Source organism: Ylistrum balloti, unplaced genomic scaffold (assembly GCF_031769215.1).
Source record: "Ylistrum balloti isolate Yb309-2 unplaced genomic scaffold, AGI_CSIRO_Ybal_v1 Utg370998, whole genome shotgun sequence".
Classification (NCBI taxonomy): Eukaryota; Metazoa; Mollusca; class Bivalvia; order Pectinida; family Pectinidae; genus Ylistrum; species Ylistrum balloti.
Window position 1 is genome coordinate 108,796 of NW_026782557.1, and position 18,992 is coordinate 127,787.

An 18,992-nucleotide genomic window follows, 5' to 3' on the forward strand; every position below is an offset into this window, starting at 1 on the left:
AATTATATCTATATAATGTTTATAGTTTCTGCATGGGGATGCTTCAAATTAAACATATCGGGCCTTAATCGTGCACATATGTTGTAAATTAATTTTAATACCATGTTGATATTATGCTGGTTATTTTGTAATCATTATTCTGTTTTACAGTTTTCATAAGCTTCCATATATTTCACATTAATAGTTCCAATGCCCAGGTCGTGAAGAGGTGATTGTTTGATGTGTAAACACACCTGATCCTCCACACATATTTTACAAGTTATCTTTCTGTTTCAGCTACTGAAAAGCCAATAGTGACAGGTAAGTGTATTTACTTATATATAAGTTAATTATTATTATACACAACTGGGATTTATTTACAAGGGATATGTGGCATCTTCAGTGAGAAAAGGAAGTTCACTTACTACATGATACGGGATTGCTGGAATTTGTACCAAATATATAGATTTATAAGATGAATATGGATGAACCTGTAACAGGGGTCTTGGAACGATATTTCTCATTCATTTTAGATAAATGTCAAATTTATTATACATAGACACGACTTCTATTTTATAAAAGTGCAACTATTCTTGTTAAGTTTGTTTTAAATTGAGCTTTGAATATAAATATGTAAGGTAGTTTCATTATAACTGTTGTATATGACACATATAATCTACTTTGTGTCGTTTTTGCTGCCTAATATAACCTCTAATTAAAGCACATCGTAGATAGACAGTCTTGGGGGTAATTAGGAGTAAACAGAAGCTTATTTGCACGTCCCTGATATGTTTCACTCCTGTTATATGTAATATCTATAGACTAGTGTGATGCCTTCCAATACTAACATTCGAACCTCAGAGCTCAGATAAATACTTTTAAAGATATTTTAAAATCATCATTGACATCAATGACATGAACATGGAAACTGATTTCATTTTTCTGCATTTTCAAAAGTGTAATGTTAGCTTTACTGCTCTGTAGTAAATACGTACGTACAACCCCAGCCCACCCACCCCACCCCCTCCTTCATCTTCCCCTACTACTACATGTGGTCGATCGTGATATTTGACATTAAATATTTCAGGGTAAGATTCACTGTTGTAGAGAATAATGATTTTAAATAGCATGACGTCATAATCAATATGGAGAAGAATTCGTTGGAGTAAATCATGACTCGATTATTTATGATTCAAAACAAAATTCAATATTTTAGTCTTTCACACTTTGAATTTGTTTTAAGATGAAAGCATCATTAATATATAATGCGACGGTAATGTTTGGATAGGAACTTGAAATCCTATTTAGAACTGGGGTGTAGTGTTATAGACTTGACTTGATGTATTGTAATAACGATCATAAACGACAGACACCAAGTTTATATGGTTTCAAGCGCGAAAAAATCTATAGTTTCTCATAAACTATCAGAAGTTGTGCGTTTCTAAGATAAAAGCTTTCAAGATGCCGGTCATAAGTTTTCATTAGGCGTTCGTTCTGACGTTTCCCTGTGCATGTGGCCGAGACATAGAGATTATGTAACGTATAAATGAATGGGTATTCAAAGTACGTGACCTTGCCACAAGGACAATGCATATAAAACATCTTAGATAAAGCTCTACACCTTTTGTGTTATCTCGGTCACAACATTTATTGTTGTCAGCAATATGTATGAAGTAGTATACTTTCACCTCTATCGCTTTGTGGTACAATTACACTTGTATCAAGGCTGAAAGCAGCGATGTCGGCATCAATTACCCACTGATAACTACAAATTTGCAATAAACCTGAACACTATTAATAAACGCTGAGACAAAACGTGACTGAGGCGACCAAGAATGCTGATAAACGATGCGAACAAATACAAATATAGATATTTAATGTTGGATTTACGTCCTGAGCCTACATATTGTTCTCATGATTCTTAACCTCAAATACAGATAAGGTTTATATTATAATACATAATCCCTAATCAGGATAGTCTTGGTCAGATTGATTTATCGGAAACACACTGCAGTGTATGTCTGTGCTGCAAATTCAAAGATTGTACAAAAACACACAAGTGAAAAGCACATTTGGATCCTACTTTAGGAAGATAAAGTAGAGCCAAACAATGAATTTATCACTATCATACAGCTGTTTAGTCCTTTTAAGACTTGTCAGTTATGTTACAGCATACAACTGTTTCGTCCTTCTAGGACTTGTCATTGATGTTACATCATATGACTTTTTAGTCCTTCTAGGGCTTGTCAGTGACGTTATATCATACAGCTGTATAGTCCTTCTGGGACTCGTCAGTGATGTTACATCATATGGCTTTTTAGTCCTTCTAGGGCTTGTCAGTGACGTTATATCATACAGCTGTATAGTCCTTCTGGGACTCGTCAGTGATGTTACATCATACAGCTGTTTCGTCCTTCTAGGACTTGTCAGTGGTGTTACATCATACAATTGTTTCGTCCTTCTAAGACATGTCAGTGGTTTTACAGCATACAGTTGTTTCGTCCTTCTAGGACTTGTCAGTGATGTTACATCATACAGCTGCTATGTCCTTCTAGGACTCGTCAGTGATATTACATCATACAGCTGTTATATACATATATACATATCCGGAATACTTGTACACAATGAGCTTGTGTTACATGTAAATATCCGTTATTTTTTTTTACAATTAGAGAACTTAAATATACATATCCGGAATACAAAAAAAGTTTTTAAATGTACCAATTCGGAATATAAACAGTGTATAAATGAAGTTCATTATCTTGATACACATTTCCAAAGTTCTACTCCTACATTCTAAGTATAGTGTTGCTCTGCAGGCATGCCTCATACATCATTTTAAAAATGGTGCGAGTTTAATCAATCAGTGCTTCTATGGTAACTAACCTATACTAACGGAATGGTCTGTTCCCATTAACACTAACTCCAGTCAACAGCTGAATACATTTACTTCACACGTTTCTTTGCTACTGATTCATACAAATATTTGTTTTTTTAAACAGAGACCTGTTTGCTTGTTTTATCATAAAATCTCTTTACGGTTTTTTTTTTTTGCATTTTGCCTTACCATAAAATCGTTGCTGTACAAATCACACAGAACATTACGGTGCGATGCATTCATATGTCTTCATCACTTTGAGCATGATTCTTAAATCGCTATTATCTTTCTAAAACATTTACACTATCTATGTATCATTTCCGGATATGGGACATGTGCTGTAATAAAAAAAGAATGACTGTTTGATGTTTTATTATCTATCAATTAGTGTAAATATATGTACGTGTTTTCTCATGCATGGACGTTTGAACAAATCGTATACTATTATTTCAATTTCTAAAAAGTCATTATAAATATTTCATTTTTGATATTCGATTTTTTACAAGTTTATGTAGATAAGTATAGAGATCTTTCTACCTGAGAATTGTTTTGAAAATAATCCAATATAATATACAAATTACATGGTATCATAGACTTTAGCGACGCAATATATTTATTTCAAATAGAGCACGATAAGTAACTGTTGTCTTTATAGAGAATTTTAAACCAGTACATATACATCAATCGTTTATAAATACACCTTCACAGTGTCTATCATCTCTTTATCAAAGAACATACCTTTTTTTTTTTTGTTTTCCTTTGATATTCAAGAAAGTGTCTACCTGAATGAAGTTAACTGCTAGTTATCATGACAGTTGCCGCCAGATTTAGATACAAGGAGTGATTTAATATGTGGAAATGATAAATATATAAATATATAAAGAAAATATGCTGTTGACGAAAGCAACAGAATCATACGATTGTATGTACATTTGATTCTAATGGTATTGATCATGACAAGTTCCAGCTATGTTAAAACCAATCAGATGGACTATTTGCATGTAAAAACATGTCTAAAAAAGGTCAAAATGCATGAAAAGTAGCTGTTTTTATTCTTTGCTTTCCTTATTGCACTATATTAAGTTTGCATTGCACTAGCATGTGTTTTATTTGCGGTTGCTTATTATTCTATAATGTATAACCTACTGTTGACTGGAGAGAGACCATTAGATTGCCCAGCTAGAAACCAGTTTCGGAAAACAAACATTCTTTTTGAAATGAAGCTACTGTTTTCAGGAGAAGAAAGATCTTCTTTTGAGGAGCCTCCTAATAGAGGTAAGCTTTGTCTTGACGGACCACACATGAAATAGTAAGATGTACATAAATAAGACCATAATCAAATAAAAACTCCTGATTCTTCACCATCGTAGATATGGTGAAACAAGAACACGTGGAATGCCATATAAAACCTTACACCGAAAGGATGGCATTCCGTCACCACAGTTTTCCACTTCAAACTGTTATTTTTTATATAAAGTTTGCAGATTAATATTGTGTCCATCTAAAATATGCAATGTTAGGGGAAAACAAAGACAAACCTTCACCTCAAATTTGTAAAGTCATCCCAACATCCAGAAATGCGAATGATAAGTATCGTTTGAGATGACGTATTTACATACTGGTCCAACTGTAGAATCCAGTGTAAACACGTTTGTCTAATCCAACTGTAGAACCAAGTGTAAACACGTTTTTTTGATCCAACTGTAGAATTCAGTGTAAACACGTTTGTCTGATCTAACTGTAGAACCAAGTGTAAACACGTTTGTATGACCCAACTGTATAATCCAGTGTAAACACGTTTTGTCTGATCTAACTGTAGAATCCATTGTTAACACGTCTGTCTGATCGAACTATAGAACAAAGTGTAAACACGTTTTTCTTATCCAACTGTAGAACCAAGTGTAAACACGTTTTTCTTATCCAATTGTTGAATCCAGTGTAAACACGTTTTTCTGTTCCAACTGTAGAACCAAGTGTAAACACGTCTGTCTGATCTAACTGTTGTCTGATCAAACTGTAGAACTGATTGTAAACACGTTTGTCTGATCCAACTGTAGAACCGAGTGTAAACACGTTTGTCTTATCCAACTGTAGAACCAAGTGTAAACACGTTTGTCTGATCCAACCGTAGAACCAAGTCTAAACAAGTTTTTTCTGATCCAACTGTAGAACCAAGTGTAAACACGTCTGTCTGATCTTACTGTAGAATCTATTGTAAACACGTCTGTCTGATCAAACTGTAGAACTGATTGTAAACACGTTTGTCTGATCCAACTGTAGAACCAAGTGTAAACAAGTTTTTTCTGATCCAACTGTAGAACCAAGTGTAAACACGTTTGTCTGATCCAACCGTAGAACCGAGTGCAAACACGTCTGTCTGATCCAACTGTAGAATCCAGTGTAAACACGTTTGTCTGATCCAGCTATAGAACCGAGTGTAAACACATTTGTCCGATCTAACTATAGAACCAAGTGTAAACACTTTTGTCTGATTTAAGTTTTTAATCAGAATGTTTGTCGGATTACATCTACAAATTCAAAACCGCTTATTTGATATATTTTTGTCAATTCATGTAATGTTAACACCTATTTTGATGAATAAATCAAAGAGGAAAACAGCTCGATCTTGGAGGATAACAGAAAATACAATGATACAGTCACTGTCTACATTACGTCATTACAATCACCAACAACAGGATAACAGAAAATACAATGATACTGTCTACATTACGTCATTACAATCACCAACAACAGGATAACAGAAAATACAATGATACTGTCTACATTACGTCACTACAATCATCAACAACAGGATAACAGAAAATACAATGATACAGTCACTGTCTACATTACGTCACTACAATCATCAACAACAGGATAACAGAAAATACAATGATACAGTCACTGTCGACATTACGTCACTACAATCACCAACAACAGGATAACAGAAAATACAATGATACAGTCACTGTCTACATTACGTCATTACAATCACCAACAACAGGATAACAGAAAATACAATGATACAGTCACTGTCGACATTACGTCACTACAATCACCAACAACAGGATAACAGAAAATACAATGATACTGTCTACATTACGTCATTACAATCATCAACAACAGGATAACAGAAAATACAATGATACAGTCACTGTCTACATTACGTCACTACAATCATCAACAACAGGATAACAGAAAATACAATGATACAGTCACTGTCTACATTACGTCATTACAATCACCAACAACAGGATAACAGAAAATACAATGATACTGTCTACATTACGTCACTACAATCACCAACAACAGGATAACAGAAAATACAATGATACAGTCACTGTCTACATTACGTCATTACAATCACCAACAACAGGATAACAGAAAATACAATGATACTGTCTACATTACGTCACTACAATCACCAACAACAGGATAACAGAAAATACAATGATACTGTCTACATTACGTCATTACAATCACCAACAACAGGATAACAGAAAATACAATGATACAGTCACTGTCGACATTACGTCACTACAATCACCAACAACAGGATAACAGAAAATACAATGATACAGTCACTGTCTACATTACGTCATTACAATCACCAACAACAGGATAACAGAAAATACAATGATACTGTCTACATTACGTCACTACAATCATCAACAACAGGATAACAGAAAATACAATGATACAGTCACTGTCTACATTACGTCACTACAATCACCAACAACAGGATAACAGAAAATACAATGATACAGTCACTGTCTACATTACGTCATTACAATCATCAACAACAGGATAACAGAAAATACAATGATACAGTCTACATTACGTCACTACAATCACCAACAACAGCAAATGTATCTTGGCATTGCTATTATCTATCTTTACTCTGATTTATATCATTTCTGAAAATTGAAATTGACAATTGTTTTATGAATTTTGTTCGCCATTTCATTGCATGAGAGTCAACTTTGTTTCATGTCTTTCCTTTCAGCAGCTATAGAGATAACCGGTGCCGTCTTTATCAATATATACCAGAAGCTGAACTTGACATGTAATGCCACGGGCATGACAAGGGCGCCGGCGGCGGTCGATTGGTTCCATGACGGTCACATAATCAACTCAAGCGATAAAAAATATGCCAACCGACTGATGATATTGAACAAGGTCCCCGAGGTTCCCGGGAGGTCACTCATTAGCACACTTATCATAGAACGCTGCACGGATGCCGACAAGGGCAGTTATGTGTGTCGCAGCTCGGACCTGGACACAACCAGTAAAACCGTACATATTTTAAGCGGTAAATATCTGATTAATAACATTTCTTCTAAAATAAAACTGATGGAATTACTGCTTTGTTTTTATTTATAAAATAATCACGTTTCCTCTACGTTTTCACCACGATTTACCTTTATAAATATGTATATATATATTGTTGTGTTTTGTTTTTCATATCTCGTACATTGTGATAATCTGTACCTTTCGTGAACACCGTTTGTCCGTTTGCTCTCTTTATTTGCGGAACTCACGCTTTCTAGCTTTGTCGTGTTTGTATATAGTATGATGGAACAAGCAGACAGCCAATGTAGATATTCAGATTTAGACTCTCCTCCCTGATCAATGTACAGAATTGGAATTACACATTTATACATATATATACCTACTGACTATGTCGTTGTGCATCTGATGAACTGACACATCCAGTCACCCATTCTGCCGACAACAGATATGTGATAGTAAAATTATGTTATTTCCGATAATAAATTATAACATATACCAAACATGTACTATTGTTTAAGTCTTACACTACCGTTATAAACAAACGCGTATATAAGAGGCAGAGTGATATTAATACAAATGTTCAAGGCAGATAGCATATTCATGTTTCAAATTGAAATGTATTTGTTTTCGTTATATATGTATATTTTTTGTGAATTAATGGTCTTTTTTCATTTTTCCTTTTGCTGAAGCAGTGGAAAAGAATGTAGCAAAGCGTAATGATGATAAAAAGGGTAAGACAATCGCCGGAGACAACCCTAAGGACGGTAGGCAATCCCTTCTTGGTTACCATGGTAACATATTTCCTGATCCTTGTTATTGTAAAGTATGTGGATCTTAAAACGACAAATGGCGATATAAGCATTTATACTTTAACATTAAAACAATTAGAACATCTTTATGAACAACCAATCGATTTTTTTCTGTATTTCATTTTCACAGAAACAAAATAATTCGTACCAAATAGCTGATACGTTTATTCATTTTATCAAAATTGTTGACGTATAAAAAAATCCACATTGCGCTCCTTTCGACCCCTCTAAATTATGTTTGAGAAAATATTGTTATTTTTAATGTGGTAACCTCATAGTGATTTCCACCTAACCTGGGTTGCTCAAAGTCACCTCAACATAGCTAGCGCTCGAGCAATTTTCATATACATATATATCTATATTTGAATAGCAAATAAATTCCGATTTACCGTATACTTGCAGTGGTCTGGAATGGTATTTGAAGTTCTATACAACGTTTACTCTTTGAAATTTTATGTGATAACTAGATGGAATTTTTGCAGTACTGTTGACATGGCTTTGAACAATAAGGATTTCGTCTTTCTACCTAATTTCTATTTCTTTATGTTGTATTTTTGTTGTCACCATCAATCACGATATTTTTGTATTTGCTTACCTCTTTCTTATTTATCATATAACTACAAAAATCACGGTATAATTGATGCAACTTCAGATAGTAAGGAAAAGTAAACATATGACAAATAACAAAATGTTTTAAAGTAACAAACATTTAACTTATATCTTGATCGATAAAGCTTGATGTGAAGATGGAAAATAAATGCGATATGATTGATATCAGATTGTTTAAAAATATGTTGGCGTATGTTTATCAAGTTAACAGCACATTTCACACCATATTGATGACACGATACGTAACTTGCAACCGGGTAACAAAGACTCTATCTTCTTTTTCAGATTTGGAGAAAGATCCCGTATTGCAGCAAACTAGAGCGAGAGGGAACAGCGGCACGCGCCAATTACATTCTACTTCTGTTTTCTTAGTGACATTATTAATAAGTGTTATATCGGCTATTACGTGACAGATAAGATCATTTGATAGAATCCCACGCGCATTAGATTTAACGCGGGAAATAACCTTGGATTTTAGCGACAAATTCTGATACAACTGTGCCTTAACGACATCAAATCCACGAATCTGCCTGTTTTTATGATGTAACGACAAGCTGTTGGTGTGACGTCACCAATGAACAGGCATGTTAGGACGGACCTGGAACGGACCGCGGACTGAAGTTGTGTTATTGTTGCTATGGACAACGCAAGTGATACAACTTACACTGTAGTTTGACATGTACATCGTATATGTTCTTTGCAACATCACCTCCAACAAACTGCTAGGTCAAAGAAATTTTCGTCAATACCTGTATATAGTGTAATATAAAATTGTATAGAAATCTTCTGTCTGTGGAGAAACATGGAGGATGTAGATATGTGGTAGACAAGACATACTTGGTAAAGATGTACATTTGTATATAGTTATATTTATTTACGTTAAATATATATATATAAATATTATATATATACGAGTGAAATCCACGACACAGTATGTGTACGTACCAATTAAAGTGTCTATAGACCACAGATATGACGTCATAGATCACAGTGATAAATTTAAGATCACATAACGTGATAGATCACAGATATAAAGCGAGAGATCACAGATGAAACGTTATACGTCACAGATATAACGTTATACGTCACAAATATGACATAATGTATCACAGATGTGACGTGATATATCACAGATATGACGTTATAGATCACAGATATGACGTTATAGATCACAGATGTGACGTAATGTATCACAGATATGACGTTATAGATCACAGATATGACGTTATAGATCACAGATGTGACGTTACAGATCACAAATATGACATAATGTATCACAGACGTAATGTAATATGCTACAGATACAACGTTTCAACGTTTTAATAGAACAAAGAAAGGAATCGTTTAAATCCATACAACAAAAATAAAGAAAGAAAGAAATCAATAACCAAGAAATGATTTCTGAACTATTTACTCAAGCATGGATTAGTGAAGTACAATACAGAATCTATCTACGAATTTGGCCGACGATTTATATATTTTATAAGAAAACAAAATCTGTCGATTTTATACATTTAGAGTTTGAAACATCTAAATCACAAGCATCGCTACTGAAGAACTGGGCCTCAGGCGGTGAATTAAGTGTTCTGTGGTTTATAGCATCGATATTATAGTGACATTTTGTGATAGATTTAGGAACAATCCTGTAAAAATCCTTGCCCATCACCTGTACAGATGTCGTCGTCAAATGTACAGATGTCGTCATCATATGTACCGATGTCGTCGTCACCTGTACCGATGTTGTCGTCACCTGTACCGATGTTGTCGTCACCTGTACAGATGTCGTCATCATATGTACCGATGTCGTCGTCACCTGTACAGATGTCGTCATCATATGTACCGATGTCGTCGTCACCTGTACAGATGTCGTCATCATATGTACCGATGTCGTCGTCACCTGTGCCGATGTCGTCATCACCTTTACCGGTGTCGTCATCACCTGTACAGATGTCGTCATCATATGTACCGATGTCGTCGTCACCTGTACAGATGTCGTCATCATATGTACCGATGTCGTCACCTGGACCGATGTCGTCATTACCTGTACGGATATCGTCATCACCTTTACCGATGTCGTCATCACCTGTACAGATGTCGTCATCATATAACCGATGTCGTCGTCACCTGTACAGATGTCGGCATCACCCGTACCGATGTCGTCACCAGGGTCAGACGATGTTAGGTTGGAAACATTTATACTCGTTCGCGTACATTTATGGTTTTAATACTTATACAATAAAATGTACAGACCTGATATCAGAGCAGTATCATGCGACGTGTCACTGAGTGCGCGACGTGTCACTGGGTGCGACGTGTCAGTGAGTGCGCGACGTGTCACTGAGTGCGACGTGTTACTGAGTGCGACGTGTCAATGAGTGCGCGACGTGTTGCTGAGTGCAACGTGTCACTGAGTGCGCGACGTGTCACTGAGTGTGACGTGTCACTGAGTACGATGCAGACATAATCATTGTTATAAATCTACGATTCCATTCCAAATCCTATCTTACAACGACGGGTTTATTTATGTTACTTGCTGTCTTTAAAACGCTGGATAAGGATGGTCAAATCTATTTAGGTCATCGGTCCCCTCTCTGACAGTAGTAAACTTCCTGGTTGTGAATAAAGGTACTCCAGCACCAAAAGATTTAACTGTCTCCAGAGGAGGAGACAAGTAACTCCGAATCACTCAGTATACATTTTCAAAAATGGCAGGTATAGCGTCTACATCAGTAATATGTTGCAATACATACTACGGACCTTCACAGAATCTCCTTCGTAAATCTTTGAATTAATCCATTCGTTGTACAAATATTTAATTAATTCGTGCAAATATGTGCGTACTCGTTTCATATAGAAACTTCATTTTTGTTTGTAAGAGTTCGGATATTTACATCATCATTAAAGAAGATGACGTCATTTTATTGTTTTCCCTGTTAGATGAATGTGTGTAGTACAATGTTATTTACGTCACTGAAGAAGCATTCCATGTCGACAGCAGTATCCGAATTTAGAAGTTTGTAAGAAAGGTAAATAGTTATGTGTATGAGTTATAGGTAGTTGTTTTGAATGTGTTTGGAGAATGTAATCAGGAGTATGTGAGGAATATCAAACTGGATAGTGTTATGATCTGTGTTACTGTACGTAACACATATTAAATATTGTTTTACCATGTCCAATAGCGTGTCTTTGTGACAAATTCTTAAATTATCTTAGTCAATTTCTTGCTCACAGAAAACGAACCTTCAGAAAGTAAAACCCGTTATATCTTATTTTTTACGGCTAGTTACTACGTCATAAAACTTCGTTTTCAAGATAGTGTCATGTATTCCTTTTTACGATACAGATTTCAATTAATTTCTTTTCGCCAATGTTGCTGCACTTTCGTCTAGTTGCATTTAAATGCAACAGTACAAGAGCGGAAACACAACAAGTGTTTAGGATATTTGGCGTGTATTTATACCAAAATGTATCATTGTGTAGAAAACAGAAGCCGGTGTAAATTGTAAAAATTGCTAAACAAATTTGCTTTTTGTTTCTTTGTGCACAGAAAATATAATTACCAGCGGTGCAAATTTACGATTGCTACGCGAAAATTTCTCTCTCGCATTTTAAAGCAAACTCGTGTATATTTGTTGGCTTTAACTAAGTAATTCTCATATAGTAAAAATATTCATGGTATGTATTTTTCAAATTATTATTTTCTGTCTGCGGGTTTTCGACAATGAACGACTTGGCACACGACTTGTATCGACTTGTAATGCTGTAACGTAGCCCTTCGCAACACACATCGTTTTGCTTACATTCATAGTCTCTATATAGTAACATTAAAAGATCAGTCTACTGTACAAATGTTTGATTTTTAACGTTCTATAGATATCAATCTGATTAAAAATAGGAAAGATAACAAATCCGCTGATTCTGTTAAACACTGAAATAATAATGTAATATCTCAAATGTTTATTTACATATATGCAAAAAAAAAAGAAGAAATCTTTATACCATATGTAATGTGTCAAATAATCTTTAACACTGAAATAAATATCAACATATTAACGAGTAGATTTTAATGTAAATATTTTTTTTTCACATTTTGAATCAGTCTAAATATATTTACATAACATCAATGCACCTAAATATATAACAACATTTTTCGTGGTTCATTCATTGTAAATATATACAGAATTCGACATGAAAACAACAAGTTTCATTTAAATGATTTCAATTGCCTAATGAATCGTTCGTCTTGACCATCTCTCTTAGTCCCTCGATTTGCATGAACGTTGATCAATAAACTATCATTTGATGCGATTTTAATCTCATCAAGCTTTACTTTAAGCGATGGTCGCATCGTTATCTAAAAGTTATCATGTATCACGGGATCGCATTAGTCTGTCGGTGTATATTTAATTTAAGTCTTGGTATTATCAGTATAAATTGATCCATCGATATGACATTGTTTCTCATTTTCACTAAATCATCACATGAGTCAGATGTTGTGTTTCTTACATGATATTTACATCACCTAAGTGGTGACGTCACTGTTTGTAATAGCATGACATGATGACGTCATTGCCGAACGGTTGGATTGTGTGACGCTACAATCCTGTTGTATACGCATGTGGCAATGATATCGTTCATCATTGTCATATAATATTACTTCGCATTTATTTTATTTGTTTAAATCAAAGAGTTATTTATTGTTTATTGTGAAAAATAAAGAGCAAGTGTTGACATTACTAGAGCGTTGTCCTTCTGTACATAATTAAACTTCAACAAATGTATAAATGGATATAAAATTTGCTTGATATCCTACAGGAAATTTTTTATACAAAGACAAATATAACTGCAACATCTCATGCTGTTTCTTAAAAAATGGAGGTGTAAGTTTTTTTCTGTTTTTTTTTTTTTTTTTTTCTGTTTGTTTTATTTGTTTTCCCTTTTTTGTTATTTTGGTTTGTTTGTTATACATTTCCGATGTCTTCTTGCCTTTTTGAAAGCACCCTCAAAATATACCTAGATAGGAATGGCTGTAAATGAATTATCTACCAGTGGAACAAAGTATATAAACAGTCTATATATCCTGATGGAATATAATGATCAATTCAGATTTAGATTTGACTAGTCCTACCTGCCGCCAAACCAAATTTTCGTTTTTTGTTTTTTGTTTGATTATGTTCGGCTGTCTCTATCTGGCCTACTATTTACATATTTGTTCCAATACTTCTTTGTCCCTGTACGACGCATGTCGGAGATAAAATGTAGGGTCATTCCCTCACAAAACTTGACACTTATCCTGTCAATAATTTTGTAGTTTCATTTCTTCGTGGATTTTGATCAAACCTCACACTCTATAAAAAGGCAATTGTATCTTGGTCGATTTGGAGTGTTCTGGCAAAGATTGTTTGATCAAATCTCACACACTTATGAAAAATCATTTTACACGCATCTCGGGCAAGTACGAATTTTATGGTCAATGTCATTTTGTTTCTATTTGGAGAGTTTTTTCAGCACTCCACTAATGGATTATGACCAAACATCATCACATTGCTCGCAATGCCTCGAGATTTACAGGGTTTTTTTCTCACTGCATCGAACTCTATCATACGCCAGAATCATTTCATATTTATACACATTAGGGAACCAATTAGCATAGATAGTTACATCAATGTATGAAAAATTGCCATTTTTACATTTTGTACCCACGCATACCTGTCAAAGGTTAAACAGAAGACTTTATACATATATTTTGGACAACAACAGGCTATATTAAACAGCCATATTATAATGGAAGCTGTTGATAGTTTCAAACTTAAGTGATTTATAATCTTACATACGTCATCGTATGAAAGCCTACAATAGAAGTAGTGACAAGTCTACATCTACAAACTATACAACATATGTGTTCATATATTCATTTGTATCCAAGAACAATTATTGACACTAATTATCAATAAATCACTATTGACAGCCATAGTACGTTCGGAATTTATAATCACTATGCATTGAAAATAATAATTATGTAGTGCATAAATGGCGTGTAATTGTATGTTAACTTGGAAATCTACAATGCATGGATGTTATACCGACTGTACATCGAGATACTTCAGAGATTTGTGTGTGTTATATAGACTGCACATCGAGGTACTTCAGAGATTGATGTGTGTTATATCGACTGTACATCGAGATACTTCAGAGATTGATGTGTGTTATATCGACTGTACATCGAGATACTTCAGAGATTTGTGTGTGTTATATCGACTGTACATCATGGGACTTCAGAGATTTGTCCGTGTTATATCGACTGTACATCGAGATACTTCAGATATTTGTGTGTGTTATATCGACGGTACATCGAGATACTTCAGAGATTTGTGTGTGTTATATCGACGGTACATCATGGGACTTCAGAGATTTGTCCGTGTTATATCGACTGTACATCGAGATGCTTCAGAGATTTGTGTGTGTTATATCGACTGTACATCGAGATACTTCAGATATTTGTGTGTGTTATATCGACTGTACATCGAGATACTTCAGATATTTGTGTGTGTTATATCGACGGTACATCGAGATACTTCAGAGATTTGTGTGTGTTATATCGACTGTACATCATGATACTTCAAAGATTTGTGTGTTATATCGACTGTACATCATGATACTTCAAAGATTTGTCCGTGTTATATCGACTGTACATCGAGATACTTCAGAAATTTGTGTGTGTTATATCGACTGTACATCGAGATACTTCAGAAATGTGTGTGTTGTAGTGACTGAACATCAAGATACTTCAGAAATTTGTTTGTGTTATATCGACTGTGCATCGAGATACTTCAGAGATTTGTGTGTGTTATATTGACTGTACATCGAGATACTTCAGATATTTGTGTGTGTTATATCGACTGTACATCAAGATACTTCAGAGATTGGTGTGTGTTATATCGACTGTGCATCGAGATACTTCAGAGATTTGTGTGTGTTATATCGACGGTACATCGAGATACTTCAGAGATTTGTGTGTGTTATATCGACTGTACATCATGGGACTTCAGAGATTTGTCCGTGTTATATCGACTGTACATCGAGATACTTCAGATATTTGTGTGTGTTATATCGACGGTACATCGAGATACTTCAGAGATTTGTGTGTGTTATATCGACGGTACATCGAGATACTTCAGAGATTTGTGTGTGTTATATCGACTGTACATCATGATACTTCAAAGATTTGTGTGTTATATCGACTGTACATCATGATACTTCAAATATTTGTCCGTGTTATATCGACTGCACATCGAGATACTTCAGATATTTGTGTGTGTTATATCGACGGTACATCGAGATACTTCAGAAATTTGTGTGTGTTATATCGACGGTACATCGAGATACTTCAGAAATTTGTGTGTGTTATATTGACTGAACATCAAGATACTTCAGAGATTTGTGTGTTATATCTACTGTGCATCGAGATACTTCAGACATTTGTGTGTTATATCTACTGTACATCGAGATATTTCAGAGATTTGTGTGTTATATCTACTGTACATCGAGATACTTCTGAGATTTGTGTGTGTTATATCGACTGTACATCAAGATACTTCAGAGATTTGTATGTGGTATATCGACTGCACATCGAGATACGTCAGAGATTTGTGTGTGTTATATAGACGTTACATCGATATACTTCAGAGATTTGCGTGTTATATCGACTGTACATCAAGATACTTAAGAGATTGGTGTGTGTTATATCGACTGCACATCGAGATACTTCAGAGATTTCTTTGTGTTATATCGACTAAACATCGAGATACTTCAGAAATTTATGTGATATATTGACTGAACATCAAGATACTTCAGAGATTTGTGTGTGTTATATCGACTGTACATCATGATACTGTACATCATGATACTTCAGAGATTTGTGTGTGTTATATTGACTGTATATCGAGATACTTCAGAGATTTGTGTGTGTTATATCGACTGTACATCAAGATACTTCAGAGATTTGTGTGTTATATCGACTGTACATCGAGATACTTAAGAGATTGGTGTGTGTTATATCGATATCGACAGAGATTTGTGTGTGTTATATCGACTGTACATCATGATACTTCAGAGATTTGTGTGTTATATCGACTGTACATCATGATACTTCAGATATTTGTGTGTTATATCTACTATACATCGAGATACTTCAGAGATTTGTATTATATCGACTTGACATCGAGATACTTCAGAGATTTGTAAGTGTTATATCGACTGTACATCAAGATACTTCAGAGATTTGTGTTATATCGACTGTACATCGAGATACTTCAGCGATTTGTGTGTTATATCGACTGTACATCAAGATACTTCAGAGATTTGTTTGTGTTATATCGACGGTACATCGAGATACTTCAGCGATTTGTGTGTTATATCTACAGTACATCGAGATACATCAGAGATTTGTGTGTTATATCTACTGTACATCGAGATACTTCAGAGATTTGGTTGTGTTATATCGACTGTACATCGATATACTTCAGAGATTTGGTTGTGTTTCCTACATTATCATTATCTCCTGTATTTATTTTTGGACAGTTTTTTTTGGAAAGAGAACACTAAATTGATTGAGCAGTGAATTTTACCAGTGCACTATAACCTTGATTAAACATATGACGTCACACTTTTGTGCTAGTTCGTTTTAAAACAAATTACGAAAATCTTATATACATGTAAATATAAGTTCACATACATGGGCAGGCAGACTTTAGCCCTGCTAACGTGATGAAGTAATAATGAGCAATTATATGAGGCATGGGATACATGATACATTCTGTCAAAATGTTACCGGGCTATTAACAAAGTTTCAATTCATTTTATGATATTTCAATCACGCATGAAACGACGGTAATAATCGTTTATGTATTAAAAAATTATTATGTTGCCATCAATACCATAAAGTACAGTCATAATTATATATACAGGTACATATCCCTATGGTAGGAATAATTGTTCATATTACAAAATGAGGACCAAATTCCTATGTGAACTTTCATAACATTAAAATGAGTGACTACGAACTTTCCGTTTCAGACCTGTCATCAGTGAGTTATCATGTGTAAGTCTCCAAATAGAGAGTTGTATATGTAGGCTGAAAAAACAAACAAGCATACAAAAACAATCTTTTACTATACATACGTCTATATATGTGTATATTGATTACATAACAGAATTAAGTGATGTGCCAAGCAAATGGTTACGTGGAGATTTGTCCTATGTTAAACGAGAGTACAAAAAGTATAGAATCCTGTATATTACTCTTACTGATTGCGCCAGGGCGACTAGAATAATAAGAACGACAGGTGTCTCCAAACGTAATGATGATGTACAGACACTGAACACTGATTATCAAACATCGTTTTTGATATTATAAATGCTGGCAAAATAAATCTAGAAGACAATATGCGTGTTTCGTATCAGTTAACATCACAGTGTGGCCGTTTCGGTTGAAACTTAGATTAATTCATTGAACGGCATTTCAGTGTTGAAATTCTTAGACTTCCAATCGGTTTCTTAATGTTAGTTTAAGAAGTAAAAACTTGTCGAAATTATGTCTTTATTATGTAATTGGGGAGTCATTAAGAAGATATTTGTACGTGCTATACCCAAACGTGTGATAATGTACCGAGGTCGCACCAAAGTCCCTCATTAAATGAATGTCAACTAGGCATAAAACATTGCTATAATATTATTTCACGGTTAATGGTAGACAGGACAAGTACACTCTCAATTACAGTATCTGTTCTATTGTACCCACGAGACATATATTTACTCGTTACGTGTAGTTCAATCCTGATATGACATTGCCGTATAAAATGTATTGTGTTATAGCTATACAAATCGGTTCGTTTTAATTCAATCGATCTACAATATAATTTATTGTAAGATTGAAAAAACATAATACCAGAATTGACTTAATGAAAACATTTCATTGTGCTTAATGTGTTTTACGTAGAAATGAAGTAGCAAGATGTCGACAACTGACAGACAAATTCACAACATAGGGTTTCGCGGGATGCTGGTTGATGGGACTGGCGAATTTTAACGGTCGTCATAATAGAATGATTTGAAATACTTTATTTTCATGTGAGATGATAAGATGGACATGTTTGAGGCATGGAAATTTACCTATTAGTTCCGGTTTTGTTAACCGCTTTCTCATCTGGGATCGAGACATTACTTATATGGATTGATCAACATTTACATGGCGTATGTCGTCAGTGAAGCAGAAGACGCTTACTCTTCCCGAATATCTGGTCTTTTCTTTTTTTATGTGATGATCTTTTCGTTGATGTGGTAATTTTCTTGTTTTTTTTTTCTGTTTTTGTTTTCTTTTCTTTTTTATTATTAATTTTATTGACTTTGAATTAATTTTTTGTTGA

At 34.5% G+C, this 18,992-nt stretch overlaps 1 protein-coding gene across 5 annotated transcripts in view; it reads left to right on the top strand.

Moving 5' to 3' along the window:
* LOC132559929 (fibroblast growth factor receptor-like 1) overlaps positions 1-13,304 on the top strand; it is a 91,423-nt gene extending 78,119 nt beyond the window's left edge. For 2 of the 5 annotated variants that reach the window (XM_060224562.1, XM_060224561.1), the window contains 5 exons: positions 277-300; positions 4,094-4,132; positions 6,864-7,169; positions 7,840-7,881; positions 8,854-13,304. In XM_060224562.1, coding sequence (XP_060080545.1) covers positions 277-300; positions 4,094-4,132; positions 6,864-7,169; positions 7,840-7,881; positions 8,854-8,978 — 536 coding nt within the window. In that variant the 3' untranslated portion in view covers positions 8,979-13,304. The remainder of the gene's footprint in view (positions 1-276; positions 301-4,093; positions 4,133-6,863; positions 7,170-7,839; positions 7,882-8,853) is intronic. The other 3 variants (XM_060224563.1, XM_060224564.1, XM_060224565.1) reach the window with 3 other exon arrangements.
* The last annotated feature ends 5,688 nt before the right edge of the window (positions 13,305-18,992 follow it).